Genomic DNA, 19,814 nt, shown 5'->3' with positions numbered 1-19,814 from the left:
CAGATAAGTGTGCAGCTGGTTGTAATACTGCACTCAAACAAGAAACTACAAACTTCTCGCTGTCAAACTGGAGGTTCCTGCAAGGGTATGTGTCTGCTGCGTCTGGTTTTATTCAACACTGTCATTAATGATTTAGACAATGGAATACAGAACTGCCATTGGCAAAAACTGGGAAGAGTAAAACAAAAAAAAAAAACCCACACCAAAAAAACCTTCAAAGAACACCATGGCAATTGAGAGCAATCCTGATAAAGTGCAAAGGTGGGGTGATAGCAGTATAACGGAATTCAATAACATCACATACAGGCAAAGGATTATACTCAGGAATCAAACACAGAAAGAGGAATAGCTTGCTATACAAGTTACGAATATTGTAGTGGACACAACCAAATACCAAGGGAAAAGAAAAGCCATTGCCAAAAAAAACCAACCCAATTCCTCCATTTTTGCTATAAGTATTGTCTAAAAGAGAGATTATTACTCTATGCATGGTACAGATGATGCTTCAGTTACTAGAGTCATACTTCAAGGAAGGTCTGCATTTGTACTTTTCCCACAGGTGAATCTCTTGGGTTCCAAGCAGCATGCAAAGGCTCGTCATAGGCCTTCCCTCAATTACTTGGGTGTATTGCACTGCCAGGTGACATCTGCTCCGGGAGAACAGAAACTGCATGGCCACCCCACAGCCTATTCCTGCAGAGCTCCTCAGGAGGAGACTGAATGGAGAAGGTCACTGGTCAGCAGGAATTAGCTTGACAGGACACCTAGGACCTGCAACCTGAAAGCCAGATGCTACTGATGGACACAAACCGAAAGCTGTGCAGAGGACATCAGAAAAAGAACACGGGTCATACAGACCAGATGTGTATTTTATCTAAAGAAACTACATGTAAGTACTCTACAAGACCATCGATATTCAGGTGATTCATACATTTCAATACAGATACTCGAGTCAACTGTAACGTTAAGCATAAACAACCAACCCCCCCAAAGGAGCTATTCCCTCTACTCCACTGAACCTAGTAGTATCGTGATTTATTCTGATGCAATTTATCACTTAGATCAGTAGATTCACATGCTCCCTATACGAGCGTTGCTATAGATAAAATTTACATATTTTTCATTTAAATTTGTTACCTAAAAACCCCTTTTATTTCCCTTTAACAGCTTTCTTTGGTTTTAGCGTGTTAGAATTGTTAAAAGACATATTTATGTCTTTTCTTCAGTTTTTTTGCTATCAGCATTTCCTGGCTTGTAAGCATGAACAGGAATAATGAGAACGAACATTGGTGGGAAAGGAAGTCAGATCATATATAAAATGCACCCCCAATACAGTCATGTTTAAAAGAAAAGCAGTAAGCATAGCATACTTTTTCTCATATATATGAACATGTATCTAGAAAAAATTAGGACACAGATTCTTACATGGGTAATTGCCTCATTCCTAAATGCTCATCACCACGTTCCTAAAAATACCACAAACAATTAAAGTACATTTTAGAACGTATTAGCCAAAACTATGCGACTAAGATGTCACCTTGGATTTATTAATTCAGTCAACCTGTAACTGCAAAAGGAACTAAATGGGCTAAAAATGTCCTGCTTTGCAGAACTGAACTCCTTTCCAAACTAAATTCATTCAAATTTGTTAAAATTAGAAGAGAAAATCCAGGATAAATCCTGCTGACCTGATGGCATACAGAGATCAGCTGGAGTCTCCTATTTCTACATTCATATCTCCAAAAGGCAGATTTGGGCCCTTAATCTTCATCTTTAACCTTAATGACTATCGGATTATCTCCAGGCTTTTTCATCATCTTCAGCAGCATTCTGCAGCCATACATTTCAGATGACTCTCCCCTTAGAGCACTCAAAACAGAGGGCACTAGAGTTTCCTGGGTATCGTAATAGCTCTTCTTTTAGTATCAACACATGTATTAGTGTGCAACCACAAGAATTCAAAACACAAATGTCATAAAATGTCATAAAAGCTCAGCCTTTATACTTTCCCATTTCAAAACCTTTAACATTTGCATAGCACTATGTTTTCATAACAGTATGCAAACATAAACCTTCACACACTTTTAAGACAAACAATTGTTACTATCCCAATACAACAAATAGGAAATGAACACAAATGAAAAAATCTCTGAACAAGAGCAGAAACAATCAATGCCAGGTATCTGTGTGGAGAAGGGGAAAAAAAAAAAAGAAGGGTAATTAGAGCCCAAGACTTCTTAGGACCCAAGTTCTTAGTTCCACACCTTTGTCACCACTGCCACCTTCATGTTTTGCAGTACAGTATTTCACTACTAGGACTGGCATACACCAAAGATACAGCACATGCGCTCTGTGTTTTATTTGACAATATGAAAATAAATTTTTGAACTCAGAAGTTGCAACATCTGGGTAAGATCAGGACCTGCAGAGTGTCATTACACCTGCTCCCAAAATTGGCTCCTGAATACCAGCATTTCTCCTCACAGTACAAAAATAAATAATTGGTATCTCAAATCATGCACTAACAGATACTACTTGAGCATTTGTAGAATATTTTAGCACTCTGTCAACAGTACTACAACAAATCATTCTTACGTTTCATCTTCTCCACCTTAATCCTTAGAAATCCAACAGCACATGGATCAACTCAGTCAAATTACGCATTAACAAAGGTAATCAGAAATTCTGTGGTATTAGTCTTGTGTCAAAGTTAATGTTGATACACATTAAAGATTTACTAATTTGTTAACTCATACTACCGTTGAAAGTAAAGTAACACTCTTATTCCACCAATTCACCCCATGTATACCCCTAAACATATATTAAATTGATTTATTTTTTATGTAGTGCATGTCTTCATCTATCAAGACCAACTCAACAGCTGACACACATTCCCTACATTTTATGGAAATTTCAGGCTTCTCTTTTGAAAAAAGTTACACTGTTTCGGGTCAAAACGATTAATTCCTGTATCTTAAAACAGAAATCATTCAACTTTTTTTTTTTTTTCCTTCCCCTGCATGAATTGCAGGAAACAGTTTACTGAGATTGCTAATTCTGCTGGGAAAACTTGGGCCACAGATGTGCTCCGGAACTGTATCTTTACCACTTGAAAAAACTCACGGTCCATCCTCTGCTATTGTAGACTATCAACAATTAAAAATCAGAATGTCAGCCTCAGGACAACCCGGTGCACAGAATAAATTTATTTTCATAATTTTATTTTTTTTTCAAAATATTACGGCTGTAAGTGTGACAGAAATCTAAAACCTAAAGTTCCCATACCAATTTTCAGCAGAACTTTCAAACAGATTATGATAACAAGAAGTTTAACTCCTTGTTCTTGAGAACTGCTAAAATTAACTTACTTAAATATCAGTACTAACACTACTAATCTCTAGAAATAATTTTTAATGTAATTAAACATGTAGCCTCAATACTCACTACAGCTAGTAGGAAGTTGTATTTTTTTGGTCTTTTGGTCACTTTTTTTGTAAAGATTGTTGTACTAGGTAATTATTCTTCAAACGAGGAAGGAAAGTTGTCTTTGATGCTCTCAATCAACACGTTAACAATAGTGAGGATGACTTTTACTTGGAAAAAAAAATTATTTCTAACTCTTCCTAGAGTGAAATCCTTGCCTCAACACCTTCTAGTGCAAATGGGACTTTGCCTCTCTACTATGGTAATCTAAATCTTTCTAACCACATCATGTCATATAAATGATTATAAACACAGAATATCAATACACTACCTACTAAAATGACCCACATGTTGAAAGTTCAACATTTAAATTACAGGCCACTTGGCAGAAGAATCCTTCAGTGGTCGTATTTACCAGCATTCCCTAATCTTCAGTCACCGATTTCTAGCTTTCAGATTATGTTTGAGCTGTCAGTTTTGACTTGCAGAAGTATATTGCACAGCCAAGACCAGGCTTGACAGATCACTTCTCGCACCACGCACTGTTACTAAAAGAACCGTTATCAGGTCCTTCAGCAGGTGATTTTTTTTATTTAAAAAAATAAGCCACCTTCATTCATAATACTGATAACCAGGCCTCTTTCTCTCAAAGCTCAGTAGTCTCCTCAATCCACAAACCACTATTTTAAATAATCTTAATTTAGTCAATACAGTCCATCTTCTCAGAAAAGCAGTTTAAGTATTGGTGCCTTAACTTGTTCCTCTCAAAGAAGAAATAACATACCATGACGTTAGCTACGCTTTTTCTATTGTACGTTGTTTGTGTAATTGTATTTTGTCAGACTGGTCCAAGCCAGGAATAGACGTACTAATTTTCTTATCAAGCATTTGAAATAACTAATGAGAAAAATGAATTAAATATAATGTGTAAATATTTTTCATACAGAAAGGTAACATTCTAAACATAAATCATCAAAATCTGTATCACTTTAAAGAGCATGCATCTTTAAATTAGTTTACTTTTTTTTTGGCAGCTAATTTATGACAGATTGTAATAAATTACTTGCCTCCATATGTTGAATTGTTTAATTTTTATGACCCAGAACATTTTTATAATTATTGCATTTCTACTAATACTAAACAATTCTGCTTATTAGAATAAATTTGGTCCAATACCACTGAAATGAGCTCGTGTGTGCTGTTGGGAATACAAGATGCAAACGAATTAATTTCAAAAATAAATCAGTTCTAAACTACACCTCTGTAAAAAAAAAAAAGTTTTTTAAAAATATAAGATTCTAGGGGCTACTGTGCTAGTTACACTATAAATATTTTTAAGGCAATACATGCTCTGAACCGCTCCCTTTATTAGGTGGAGATACTGAACTGCTTCAGCGGCAAACAGCCTAGCAAAATAGGGCAAATCTGTCCAGAAGTCAATAGGAAGCAGAGCAGTTTAAAAGATACCCTTAAGCAATTTTACATTTAAGAGCAACCTACTTATGACAAGATACATTAATTTCAATTGCAATAAAACCAGACAAGAACATCTATCCCAATAATGCATTAGTTTAAAACTACTCATTACAAAGAGAACTTCAGTGATTTTGAAATACTACCAGTGTCATGAATTACAGATTGAGACCTCATATAATCAGGGATTATGTGTCTTTAATTTTTCATTGACCAAAATCTATCAGAAATGGGAATGTGATAGCTTAATGGCTTCATGCTTAAATCTATGCAGACTGCAAACCAGTTGTGTCCGCTCTTGCCATCTGTTCCTTGATGGTACTTAATGACTAAGTCTAGTATTACAACGTACCCTAATTTTAAATATATCATTCTTTGAATGTATTTGTTAAGTACAGTGAAATGCTGAAACACGTACTTTGGGAAAAATTCTACGCAAGTGTACATCTCAAAGGGTAATAAATATTGACTTTACTCTGTGTTTTAGCTTACAGTAGCACAGTATTTACTTCTACATATAAATGTTGCTTATCCAATAGTTACATTTTTCACAAAGTTCCTTTAATTGGAATACTGAGGCTCACTCTCACTCGCTGCCAAATATTTCAATAATCATTGACATCAGAATTTGTATAGATTTCAAATGATAAAGCAGCATTTCCTTTATTTACTATTAGCAAGAAATATGAAATTTAATACAGTAGTGTCCTTTTACTGTGAAAAAAAAAAAAACAAAACCAGGGCATTAACTGAAGAATAACTGATAATCTCCAATTTGTTTTAAACATTTGAAGCAACACCAGACAAAGCAGTAAACTGTGGCAATTAAGTTATCAGAAGCACCTCTGCATACAGGACAAAAGGAGCACTAGCTTTCACCAGTGAATTATTTGATCAGTTTTTAAATTACCACTCACAGTGAAAGGGTTGGTCAGCAGGAGTTACTGTACCAAAGAATGGGGCAGATTGTGAAGTACAATATTGTCAGTATCTGAACCGCGTGATCTCGCGTATTCCAGAAACACTGGAGAAGATGGCTACTCCAAACTCCTCCTGCATCTATCAGTACAAACAATTCCTGCTGCCAAAGGGTATTTCAATGCTAAACCTATCAAAAAGATACAGAAAAAAAATTGTCACTCCTTTTCTATAGCTCTGGCATATGTTCATCTACATTGATAGGAATTGATTGAAACGGATGACTTCCCTAAAGAGTAACTCATGACACAGACTAGCCACTGCTGAAGCATACAGAGAACTAACTCGGCACATTCTTATCTGAAAAAGAGATGGCAATAAAATCCTTCCACCTCTTGAAGAGCATCATGCAAAACATGGAAGCCCTGAGGCTGCAATGTGTTGACGATATTGAACGAGGTGATTGCCTGGTGATATTACACAATGCAGATATAACTGTTACAACTGCAGAGCCGCAGCCTGACTTGCTGAACACACAAGGAACGCACATTCTGGATTAACTCAAGTGTTCCCTCTTGAATCCTGCTTAGCCATTGTGTGCTGTGTGAACTTCCACAGGATACGGTTAAAGGATGCTCTAATCCTAACTTGGAAAAAGTAAGAAAATGTTGTTATTTATACTAACCACTCTTCTTTGCCTTTTTCGCAGGTAGTTATGACAATCTACCTCTTACTTGGAAAACGCCTGTACTTCTACCCTCAAGGCAATACTGTTCGAGCAGCAATCAATGCACAGCTAAAATGGTCATGTAGTTCTGCAGACATCTGCTCAAACATCTAAAGATATAATTGCAAATGCAGATATATTGTTTACCACAAAATAAGATGCACATTAATAGCTCAATTTAAGGACACTTTGCTAACTCTGCACTTAGCAAAGATTGACTGTATGTGCCAAAAGTTCAAAAGTTTTATCAAAGGTTTTGTTGCGTCATGCTATTGGGAGTTTTAGGAAGTAGGTCTAACTAATCAAAAGCCTTTTGTCCCTTGCACAAACCTCCATTTCCTAGGACTACATCCAACATTATAAACTACTGGGAGGCTGAAGCCCTACGCCTACTTTAAAAAAAACCACAACCAAGTGGCCTACAACAAATTGGCTGGCTGTTGGGGATCACAGGGAACACCGCCAAGAACATATGAGTAGATACAGAGCACACGCAGATGGCTTTCCTACTCCCTGCCTTAGCTCTGCAGCGTCTGACCAGGCTGAACTACTCACAGGGTAGCTGCAGAGTGCCTAAGCTCTGGTTGGCACTCACAGCAGAGCTGCCTAATTACTCACGGTTGAAGCGTGCTAGAATAGCTGTATCTGAAGCAGTGCCACAAGCCTTTGTGTGAGTAACCTTGTCTCTCCCTTCTCCATGAATATGAACCTGCTGCGCCTCACGACCTCAGGGATGTCCTGACCAACAACTGCTCTGCTGGTCCTGCTGTTGGCAGTATTATTTGCACAAAGAGGCATCCTCTCACATCTGTACACTCTCAGGTTTACAGGTGAATGTGCAAACAGCCAGACAAAACTATAGTATATTCAAGAGATCTGGTGAGTGATCTTTAATTTCTCTCTCTCAGGGTTGTAAAAAAGCAGAGACCAGAATAACCCAGATTTATTTTTTGTCCTTTCTCTTTTCCTTAATAGTAACAAGGAAGATGCATACGGGTGAACAAAATGCAGGAGAAAATAAGACAGGAAACAGAACAGCTCACCTGTCATCTACTAAGCACACACTTGTATCACAGAATTAACGCACCCCAAAAATCCGTAACTTCCAAGCTTACAGAGCAACAGCTGTCTTTATTATCACAACTTTACTACCATTGTTTTAACTTGACTGTCAGATGTACCCTTTTCCTATTGCACTAAAAGGTACAAAGTAAAAAAAAAAAAAAAAAAACAACAAGCTTTCCGACAAAGACTGAAAATAGTGAATCACTAAACCGTGTAAGCTGGGTGAGCTCCCCACAACAATCAATAAAAATGTGGAGCAGCCTCTGCCCCACAGCTAGCAAAAAGTAAGCTGGCTTCCACCAAATTAAAAAGTTTCACTGATGGAAAGGAAAATCTACAGGATTCAGAGCATCACAGAACACTTTAAAACACTGTCACACAAAATAAACACTCCCAGATATTAAATAATTGATAATTCCTAGAAGAAATAACTTTACAAACAAAACATTTTTTGAGCAAATAGATGAGAACCAGGAAGTCTGACAAACATACTTTCACTACTTCAATAAATCTAAATATCTTACAAGGTTGTCTTTTGGTTGGTTGGTTGCTTTGGGTTTTTTTTAATCGCAAAGGGGCTAGCAGCAAATATTGTTTGAACAGGTAGAATGAAACTGCTGTAAGACTTGCACCGTACTACTTCCCAAATTAAACCGAAACAAGAAAGGCAGCACAGGATGCAGCAGCATACAGTCTACAAAGGACAAGCAAGAAAGAAGCTGGACATACCACAGGAGCAAAGTACTGAGGATAATGAGTACTGAAGTTTTACTTTCTACTTTAAGCACCATGTGTTATTTTCCCTCTGAGGGTCAATGTTTTTTACTTTTCAAATTAGTTCAAATTTTAAGATCTATTCAGACCAATATTATTTAACAGAGCAACTGAAAACTATTTGTCTTTGTGATTAACACCTCAATGTAACTGACCGTTAAAACACTGCAAACATTTACACCCACAACAATCCTGTGACAACAGTAAGATTAGCTTCACATAAGTAAGCACTCACAGATCTAGATCACAAGATGCAATATAACTTGATACGAATCATGAGAGGGCATTAAAGTGAGAAAATATTTTTACAGTCTGCCTTGGAAAGAACAGTCTGCAAACATACAGGTAGTAGTTTGGAAGACACATCAGAAACAGTTATAAAAGAAGCATAATAGGGCCAGAAAGTCATCACCACAGACAGGAAGCAGCAAGCAGTAGAGATACAAATAAACACTTATTGTCCTTAGCAAATGACATTTGTGGAGCTAACAGGCTAACATATCTAAAATATTAATATAAGGGAAAATAACTTATGTAGGCTTTAAAGGCAATATACCTTTACGCAGTCTTCTTTATTTAAGCTTTAAAAAATAAATCCCTTTTAAGATATTATTAAATTTGTATGTACAAGTTTTTCTCTTCTACCCTAACCAACTTCCAAGACCACAGCAGTATGTACTTGGCTTTGATAATCATAGCAGTACCAAAAAATAATTTCTCCTTTGGAAGATTTGGAAAAATGTTAATTCCTTTAATTATTTACTTTGAATTTTGCTGAAGCTATAAATCCTCAAAAATAGTTAGAACTTCAGATTCAAAATAGTCTGGCCATAGGGAAACATCTCAGCACACCGAGTTCTAAAAAACACAGGAAATACTGGTGTGAGATCAGCCTAGTGAGATGACACCACAGCTACCTGAATATTGCAGTTTCAGTGACTAAAAAGATCCTGCGTTGCAAAAACAGTGCCACACAGATTTCCATCAAATACTTTTGGTTAGAACAGCATGACTCTAGAATTCCCTTTCTTACAAAGCACAATAAACCTTCTATAAGTAAATTAATAACAATAAAATACACATCTCATATTTTTCTGTTCCAATTTTTAGACTATCAAGTGACACATCCGAGCCCTTTGTACAGATTATTCCAGAGAATGAGACAAATTCAAATGTAAAGCTCCTGGATATAAGGTGATTGCCAAAGAAAATAAGTTACATTTCTCACAAAAATTTCATCCACGTGAGCAACTTCATTGCTTTAGCACACCGAAAAGTTGCAAATTTTGTACACACATCAATAAATGTACAAGCCCCTACTGATTTTGATATAAGTAGAGCAGTACCTGAAGGGCCTTATCCCTGTTAACTCCCCAAAGCTACAAGATAAGCATATAAGGGCCTGTAAAAGAAGTGCATTCTTTTATCTTAAAATATTAATATTCTTGATAAGATGCAAACCAGCACTTTAAGGATGTAATTTGTCTATATTCTATCATACATCAACTAGTATCTGTATTTTATTTTTGTCTGGCGTACACAACACACTAAATATACAGCAAGTATACTCCCAAGCTACCAGGAAATTACACCAGACATCTTTTGCTCAAGGGCTTATTTAAGAAAAACAAAGATACCACACACACACACAAAAAAAACCTGGAGCAAATATTTCCCTGCAGCTTAAAATAACATAAAATTCTGTAATAAACCTACGTGGACTCTATCTCCTATCACTATAGAAAAGGAAGCAAATTTTTGAATATATCTAAATGTGCCACAGAGATTCAAAGATCCACTTAACAGCTAGGAATACAACACAAGATGCTTACGAGTTCATCCCTTACTATTTCCCAATCCAAAAACACAACATAAGGTAATTTTTGCTTTTTCCTCAGTCAATGGGAAAGCACACCAACCCAGCTTGCGTCAAGCAGTAGCCTTGCTTCGATTCAATGCCTTAATATCAACCAGTCCAGTGAAACAAAGCAGGGGCATTTTGTAAATACTGCGTTAATACCAGCTGTCCAAGAGGCCATGCCTCTTTGGAGCATCTTATGGCACAAATACAGGACTCTCTAAAACAAAGCAAAAAAACAAACAGGCTCCCACACAGTTACTACCAAATAATCTCTGACCACTGAGGTCATGTGCTCTAACAAAGCAGCATTTCAAAAAAATGTCCTGATCTCTAAATAATTACTACATAGGGAAAAGTGGTACAGTATGAAAGACAAGGAAGGCAACAAATTGGTATTTAGTTTAGAAAAAAAAGGAGGAGGAACAAAAAAAAATAAGAAGAACATATGAAAGAACACAAAGCTAAAAAGCCTCTTCTTAACAGAAGAAACAAATGAGGAAAATCTAGAAGTAAGCTTCTCAAATTTAGCATAGGATTAAGATGTGCTTGATTTAGCAACCAATTTGTCAGTTAACTAGGTTAGTTTTTAAAAGAAAGATCAGAGCACAGCAAAATACTTTGGAAAGGTTTGTGGTATAGAGATCCCCAAACTAGCCACGGAACCTGAAGAAACACTGCCACAGCAGTGAAAGATGCAAGCTGATCAGCCCATGTGAGATATTTTTAACTAATCAGAAACTTTGAAATTTATCTCTGCTATGCTACCAACAACATGGCAACATTCTAGGGTGGCTCAAGGCATCTCTGCCACCTGGGCAAACTGACCTTTCTGGTAGAAAAATCAGAGCAGAGCAAGTTCTGTATTGCCTTTCCTTACAACATGGAGACAGGACAGTGGCAGCACAGAAAGAGAGGCAGGTAAAGAGCAAAGCGAGCCCCGCAAACAGAAATACTACAGCCAGTTGTAACTGGAAAGCTCACCCAGCCTCAATGGTGCTAAGGGGAAACGATGCTTAGATGAACCACTCAGCATCACCTCTGAACCGCTAAAGCACGCAGCCGAGCCACTAGTGCGAAACCAGGAGATGTCCTCCTCTGGCTCACACTCGCGGCATTCCACACATAGGTCCTGTGACTTTAGCTAAAGCCAGCTCTGCCTTGCGCAAGGGCAGCTCTATTCAGTCATGCTGCATTGTGCCTTGTGGCTTTATCTCCTCCGATACCTCGCTCACGCATCTCCGCCCTGTAGTCTTCAATGTAGTACACATGTCCCTACATATAAAACAGCCTTAACTGAGCTATGTCATAGGAGGAGACAGTTTGTCAGTGTACTCTTAATTACCTCTCCTGACAATGAAACACATAAAATGTATGCCTAGAGAGCTGTTACTGAGTTTATTTCATTATTTTCATAGAGTTCTTTGGAATAGCACATAGAATATGAGTGAAATGCAAAATATACTGAAAATAAAACTGGAAAGCCATAGTGAATATACACCGTTTCCTTGCCAGAACACTTTCAATGCTGAAATGCATTGTTTTGATTTTAGATCTTTCAACTAAGATTGCTATTTATGGAACAGGTAGACTCAATAGAGCACCTTTGTATGCATTAACAAGTGTTTTTTAACAATCTTTTATTCCCTGGTCTCAGCTACTAGCCTAGATGGATGAGATAAGTAGTACACTACCAAAAGAAATGAGGGGCCAGAGTCAAAGAAAGATCTAAAGATAGCAAGTGAAGAAGACAGCAAACAAGTGGATGTATACGTGCAGAGGAAGATTAGATTATTTACTTCGTAATCTTCAAATACTGCAAGAAACAAGAGTGAACCACAAAACAGTTTACTGCACAGAAGTGAATCAAAGCAGATAGGATGACAGAACGTAGATATCAACTTTGGAAAAGGGTGCAAAAGCATTACAAACCAGTAAAACAGAGACACAAGCACAGATCAAACACTTAAAGCATTCCACTTTCAACCCAGACCTTTTTTCCCCTTTACCTACTAAAACCCCAAGCAACTCAGAAATATGGGTATCAGGCTATGTCCACCTCATCTGCCCAATTCAAAACTCACTGCAGGCAGGTTCAAGTCTAATCATCATTACACCATAAGAAGTACCTTTTCCTTTTTTGTAATCAAGAGGTTTGAATTCCAACAATCTTGACCGTCGTGCACAACTGGACCATTTATTAAAGAATCTGCTTCTTTATAAAAAAAAAAACCTGGCTATTATAAATTCAGCTTTCCTTAAGAAAAATCTGGTCCCTACTGCTGCAGAGTCACTTTTAAGAGCAACAATTCTCACAAACTACCAGAGTGACATCTATCTTGCATCTCTGGAAGCCTGACAGAGCACATCTGAAAAGTGTGAATCAAATCCATTTGCTTCAAGAAAGTGAGAAAGGTGCAGACTTCATATTTGACTTTTTTTCTAAAATATGTGCTCATATATTTACTGCCAAACTCACCGATTTAATTTTCCCACAACTTTTTTCCATTTGCCCAGCCAGAACCTGGCTGAAGCTGCCTCTTGCTATTTGGTCTTCTGCACAAGAAAGAGTTAATTGGATTGGAGTGCATGCTCCTGCACTCTTTCCCAGAGCCAGGCAGCTGGCTCAAACACTAGAGATGCAGTCCAGTTTTCAGGGAAAGATATAGGCAAGCCAGAAGTATGGGCTGGCAAGCTCAACTGTTTGGAAAAAAGCGTACAACTAAAGACTGAGAGCTCAGAAAAGGAGTCAATGAAGCAGTCTACACATTCTAGGCACACACCACCAGAGTGGTGGAAGAAAAGAGTCAGTCGGTCCACCTGGAAAATTCTATGGGTGTGAGAGGCCTGCATGTGGATCCAGTCAGTGAAAAAAAACAGGGAGAATGGGAAAAAGGAGAAAAACAGAAGGAAAATAAAATACTTCATCCTTTGAAGTAGTTTTCAGCGTGTCTAAATGCAACAACTGATACAGATAGTATCAATTAATACATTCAGCTAAGATAAAAGTTATGAATGGCGCACTGTGATGAAAGCAGACAGGTTCTCCAGACGGTGGATTAAGTTAATCAGAGCTTGGTTCTCTACTGTTCTGATTCTGCATACAGTGTTTGTCCAAGAGTTGCTTTGAAACAGATCCATTTCCACAAATACAAATTATAATAGAATAAAACCATTAAAACTAAAATACAGTTTCAAGTCTTTGTTACTTGACCAAACATTAATGGTGGTGCTAAACGTAACAAAAGTCCCAATCTGATAATTACTTGCAGCTGCCTTGTTTTTATTCAAAGGAACTAGTAAGACTCTTGTCAGTTTGGAAACCACAGTTCACACTACAAGACTTTCAGCCTTTCTTACACAATCCTATTGGAATTCAATTAACAAATATCAGGAAAAAAGATCTATTGGAAATGAAAACAAAAATCACTCAGAAAATGAGTGTTTCTGTAAGAATATCTTCATCTTTTTGGATCAGAGGAGTTATAAACAGTACAACACTAAGACCAAAAAAATGAGGTGGTGTTAGTCAGGTTATGGAAAAATATCTCTAGGACAACAAAGTGTTATTTTACTGTAACTGCACCTAGATGGGCAACAGGTGACTAATCCATTGAATTATACCATTTTGTTTATTTTAGTAGTACACACGACATATTTTACTCAAGTATATGTGCACTTCATAATGTTACAAGTGTTACAATACAGAGGTACAGCAAAGGTATGGAGTATTCTTGGTATGTTCCTCCATCTCCCTGTCATGGCAGAACACCACTGCAGTGATCTCCTGAGTTCTGATTTATTTCAAGAACACGACCCCTTTTTGTATCAAAGAACACAAAGATAAAAGCTCAGATTGAGAAAGACAGATGGGTTTCTATCCAGAGGTATCAGATACTGACTGATCCCAGCAGAAGGTAGGTAATTGGATACTTTTGAAGAGCTGGACTTAAATTTAAACAGGAAATGAGAGACATTCTCTCAAGTTAGGAACTAATATTATAACACTGGAACTCTCCTTAATTAAAAATAAAATAAAATTAAAAAAAAAAAAAATGGACTGTACCAGCAAAGAAAGAGCTCTTCAGATGTAATTGGACACTGAATGGAATCTGTAACTTTTACGTGTACTAAAATGTCCAAAACGTCAAAAGCAAAAGACACACAAGGAATGTAATGAATTATTCTCTCTCATGTATGACGTACTAATAAACTCAATGCTGATAAAACCCGACCATCTCAGTACCATTATCCTGCAACTATTCCAATGCTGACATCTATTTCCTCTGTCTGGATCATTACAATTGTTGAAAATAAATTTGGTCTAGACAAGCACAAGGAGGAACAAATACCATAGTGACAAACTCTCACTTGAGGCTGACTGAGGGCAGGTTAACGCTTTTTTAACTGAACAAAACCCCTTCTCTAAGTAGCAAAGCCACTATTTTTGATTGTGTAACTGCTTACAAACCATGCCTAATCCAATATTAACACTCACTTTTACAGTCACAGAATTTGTTTTTTTCAACTTCGGCAAAAATAAAGTAACTATTAAAGCATATATAAGGCAGGATCACAGCACCTCTAACAGCCCCCACTTGTTCACGCTTTTAACACCCTTTAAAGCACCTAATGCTGCAATGGCTTTCCAACCATGGGAACTGACCTACACCACCATCACATCACAAAGTCCTCAGCTGACAGGCATGCCCTAGCTGTATTCTCACACCAAAACACTAACAGCCTTAAATATCTCAAAACCAGTAAGCACCATATAACACAACTCATGTAAAAAAAAACCCAACTTCTGGTGCTGCTTTCCACATATTTCTACAAATGGCACTCCTGTTGACTCCCGCAAGAAAAAAATTTCTCTAAGGCTTCTAAGAGTGCCATAGCTCCTAACTATGAATCTCTAGTTCTCATATGAAGTAAGTCATTGAGAGCTTTAAAAAAAAAAAAAACAAACCACAACACATTTCAAAGAAAAATATTTTGCTTTTGAAGTCACGTGATACATTTTTTTCTGCCACATTTCCTCAACATATGGGAGTTAAGACTGAAAGGAAAATAGATAAATACTAATAAAGTGGAGAATACTGAAAATAAGTAATATTGATATTTAATTGGAGCTGCATCTTTTAACTATTTTGTAAATGAAGATACATGTTTAATAGGTGGATATTCAAAGTGAACAGGAATAGATGTTAACATAAGTTTCCACAGTGACTTCACCAGAGATGGAATCTGTCCGCAAAACATGAAACATTTTTTCCTCTTTCAATCTGGCAAAAAACTCAAAACAAATAAAACCCCTTCAAAATAGGAATATAGTTCTGGAAACTTCAATTCTAAGCAGCAATCAATCATAACACATTTCAGTCCCTCAAAAATGTACTTTAAACAACATACACCTTCCAGTGTAGTTATATATTTGTAAAATGAATTTTATTTGCACATCAGCCCTTTTGCACGCATCTCTAGTTTAGGGAAGTTTTAAATTGTTCTGACTAGCAAACGGTTTTATTTTAAATTTACATCTCCCACGTGTATTTTTTATACAACCACACACAACTCCTCCTAAGTAAGGTACAGTAATCACGGTACGGTGTCAAAGATGCACATACAAAGTCAAAGCCATATTCATCGTACAGTGCCTTAAGCACAAGCATGTGCCGTCTTTGCAGCTTCCCATTGCACATATATGTACCCCACCACACTGTATCAGATCAATTCATACTGTCAGTATTCCAAAAACTTGCTGAGAAAGTTTAATTTCAAGACTATGTTCTTCAACATCACCTTGTTCCAGTCCCAGTATTAAATTTGCCGTCCAGTTATCAAACACTTTTACCAAACAGAAGATCGACATGTTAAATGCACGGTCAAAATTGACAAGCTACTTAATTTACATCTAGAAAAAAATTTAAAAATTGTAAAATAAAAATAGTATGCTTAATTGAATGTATCACTTAAAATTCTTATTAAAATATGCCAGAAATATACTCAGTATTTTTTTTCAAAAAGTTCAATTCCACCAAGTTTTCCATGTTTCTCTGTATTACGGAAGTAAATACTTGGAATTCACAGAAGTAGGTGACACAGAAAATACTGGTTTCAAAAGGATGTGAATTCAAACTAAAACGTGGTTAACATGTACATCTTTTTACAGAGATTAGTTATACAAGATGAATACCAACAATAAAAACTCTTAAAGTACTAAATACGAGTAAAAACTATAAACAGAGTAAAAGGAGGCCCATCACTGAGCAGCGCTCCTGAGGAGCAACTGTCACCACAAGCTGCTCACGCACTGATGTATCTATCCTGCCATTCATAAGCCTACATTTTTTCACACCTATACAAACAAAAGATGTACTTCTCCGTAAAGATTTAAAATAGTAGGGGAAAAAAAGGTATGGAGAAATTTTTTCCACTAGTAACATTTTTATGATTAGATCACCAGACACTTGACAAAAGTGTTACTCTCTAGCATTACAGTAGTGGGCAATATTCCAGTCAAAACTGTGATTAACAAAAAGTCACTATAATTGTAAAGAATTTTTTCTAACAATCAGAATTTTCAATAAACAATTTATAAAACCATACAAAAATGTTTCTTCTGTGCTTCACAGCCAGAAAACATTCTCTACTCTCAATCAAAACATCAGCTTTACTGCACAACTGCTATCGACTCTAATTTGGAACTGTGAAAAAGAAAGTGGAAGGAGTTAAAGAACAGTCCATTTGCTCAGCAAACAACATTATGTGACTCGCATGCGATCCTTAAGTTGCATGTCACATGAACCAAGATATGTATTAAAATCTTACTAGCCAAGCAAATTTATTCAAAATTTTGTTTATGAGCACGACTTACAGTAGAATGAACCTTTATGCTTCTTAGTGGAAATCTGGGAAGCTATTTACAGTCATCCAGTTTTCCAGTAAGTTATATATATCATGATTCAGCCTGTATTACACTATACATCCTGAAAACACATCACTTGGACATTAAACTGCAAAGAGTATCTGCTACGTGCCAAAGTCTCCTCTTAACTGCCCACATGACTGCTTCAAGTATAAAAAGAAGACATCTACCAAGGTCAATATGGAGGGAAAAAAGAGCTTTTCTAAGAAAGCAAAACATACAGGAGAACCAAGACAACAGCAAAAGATCAACCCCAGGCACAACTCGCACACACTTACATTTGCAGCATGACTTCGTTCAGGAACACGCCATCCACTAGCGCCACATATTCTTCCAGGTTGGTCCCATTTCCTCCAGCTAACGGTCCAAATGTCTTAACCTAAAACATAATCATCACCACCGTGACACTAACTCCACCTCATTCTCTGCCGCAAGGCACTTCTCTTCAAACAATGAACAAATAAATGAATAACGTGCGAGGAAGGATGAATGCTTACCCAGGTGACAAGAGGGCTAGACATGAACTGCTCCAAAAGGGGTGTGAATATTTCGTTCTCCATTTCACAAAAAAACGGTTAACATCAATGTAGCTCCTCTGATGCAAAAAAAAAATATGAGAAGTCCTTCACTGTAGCAACTCTCCAAAACGCTCCACGGATTCAGCTGGAGTAAGTGAACCCCATTTTCGCCAAGCAAAGCAACAGCAACAAAAGTCAGTGCACTGGCAACGGGGATTTAGCTTCCTCTTTCAAGAAAAAATGCATCCGAGAGTCCATCTACGCGGATTTCAGCTTTTCCATTGATGCCTCTCCCTTCCTACATACCGAAGGGGTAGAAGGAAGGAAGGAAAGAAAAAAGGGAGGCTGCCTAGCTACTGGGATTCTGCATCAGACAAAAAAAAAAAAAAAAAAAAAAAAAGGAAAAATCTGCTTCAGCAGCGGCAGCTCCTCAGAAAGGAAAGAGAAATTCCAGTAAAACTCTGCAAGCTCATCCTGCCCCTTCCCGACAAGAAAAAAAAAAACAACCACCTCAGACGAGGGGAAGCAAAGAGGGGCAGAGACACCCCAACTCCCCCTCCCCCAGCCCCCCAGGCTGCCTCTGCACACAAGAGAATCCCGCAGCCTCCCCCCGCAATGGCACAGGCAGAGAGGGAAGCAGCGCCCAGCAAGGATGGGAGGCTATTTTAAACCAGTTCCCTTTTCTAACCCCTTCCTTTTTCCACTAAACTACGACGCAAGCCAGGGACAGGACCGGCACACGCCGCCTCGCCCCACAACCTCGCCCTTCCCCCGTTCCTCTCCCCTCAGCCACCCCCCGACCCAGCCCGGCTCTTCGCCCGCCCCCCTACCACCACCCTCTCCCCGCAGGCACCCCCAGCACCAGCCCCGCTTCCCACCTCCCCCCCTTTTCTCCCAAATAACGGCCACCTCGCCTCAGCCAGCCCGGCCGCGCCGCATCACTCGCCCCCCTCCTTTTTTCCTCCCTTCCCTCCCTCACGGGCGGTTCCAGCGTATGGATCCCTCCGCCCCGCTCTCCGTGTGTGTGTGTGCAGCAGCCGGTTATCCCTCCGCCAACCCGGGTCCCTTCACTTCCTCGCCCCCCCCCCCCCAACCCGCGGCTGGGGGATGGCGGCGCAATTTAGAAAGGGGCGGGGCGGGTAAACCGCTGCAGGGCTCGTGCCCGGCGCGCGCGGGCGAGCCCAACGGCGGCGGCGGCGCGCGCGAGCCCAACGGCCGCGCCGCGTGAAAGCGCGCGGCGGGGGCGGGGTAGGGGGGGAGGCTAAGGCGGGAAAGAAGGGAGGCCTCCTGCTCCGGAGGAGGAGGGAGAAGCGGCGGGGGGCCCTGGCACGGAGCGGGTCTGCCCTCAGCCCCCGGGGTGCGGGAGGGAAGATGCTCTTCGGTTCCCCCTTTGGGGAAATGGTGGGCGTGAGGAAAAAGCCGTCGTGGGAGGGGGAAAAAGGGGAGGTAAAAAAAAAAAAAAAAAGGTAGGGAGGTAGGGAAGGGGAGTTGCTAACGCCCTTGAGGTGAAAAATGGGGGATTGATCGAACCATCCGCACACCCAACCACACACTCCCGCCTTTCGGGGGAGGGAGAAAGAGGAGAAGGTTGGGTTTTCTGCGGGTTTTTTTTTTTTTTTCCTCCCTCTGAAGGAGGTGAAATCCTGACACACCCACGTTAACACAAAATCCAGCTTTCTGGAGGGATTTAGCGGGGAAAGGCGCGGAGAAAGCGGGGCGACCTGGTTACAGAAGAGCAAATGATGACAAGCAATTTGCTTGCCTAAGCTATTGTCCTTAAGCTGTCTCTTGCCACTTGTGTTTCCCATCTCAAATACTGCTTTAACATACGAGACCGTATCTGCTTAATAGATTATGTCGTTTATTGACAAAGCATTTTACAAAATCTCGGGCTAAATCCAGCTTCTCTTCCATGTAGTATAAATTAAATTGCAGCAGCACTTTTCCAGATACCTTTAGTTTTACACAGAGAGAGGGGAAAAAAAAAAAAAAAACAAACCAAAAAACAGTGCTGTAGAAGTGACTGAAATTAAGTCAGTTTGAAAAACATCACAGTAACAGCTAAACAGATTAGGTTTTTTAACCCAAATACTGGATATAGTATTTGTCCTAATGGTCCAAGATTAGAAA

The 19,814-nt window shown here is 38.7% G+C and overlaps 1 protein-coding gene across 1 annotated transcript in view; it reads right to left on the bottom strand.

Moving 5' to 3' along the window:
* The window catches only part of CCDC88A (coiled-coil and HOOK domain protein 88A), a 72,207-nt gene extending 53,587 nt beyond the window's left edge, over positions 1–18,620 (bottom strand). Inside the window, exons 1-3 of the mRNA XM_086744132.1 lie at positions 18,594–18,620; positions 17,664–18,048; positions 17,445–17,545 (exon numbers count right to left, since the gene is read on the bottom strand). Coding sequence (XP_086600258.1) covers positions 17,445–17,545; positions 17,664–17,726 — 164 coding nt within the window. The 5' untranslated portion in view covers positions 17,727–18,048; positions 18,594–18,620. The remainder of the gene's footprint in view (positions 1–17,444; positions 17,546–17,663; positions 18,049–18,593) is intronic.
* Between the last annotated feature and the right edge of the window lie 1,194 nt (positions 18,621–19,814).

This window comes from Chlamydotis macqueenii, chromosome 3 (genome assembly GCF_036417535.1).
Source record: "Chlamydotis macqueenii isolate bChlMac1 chromosome 3, bChlMac1.mat, whole genome shotgun sequence".
Taxonomy (NCBI): Eukaryota; Metazoa; Chordata; class Aves; order Otidiformes; family Otididae; genus Chlamydotis; species Chlamydotis macqueenii.
This window is presented reverse-complemented; position numbering and strand designations above follow the sequence as displayed.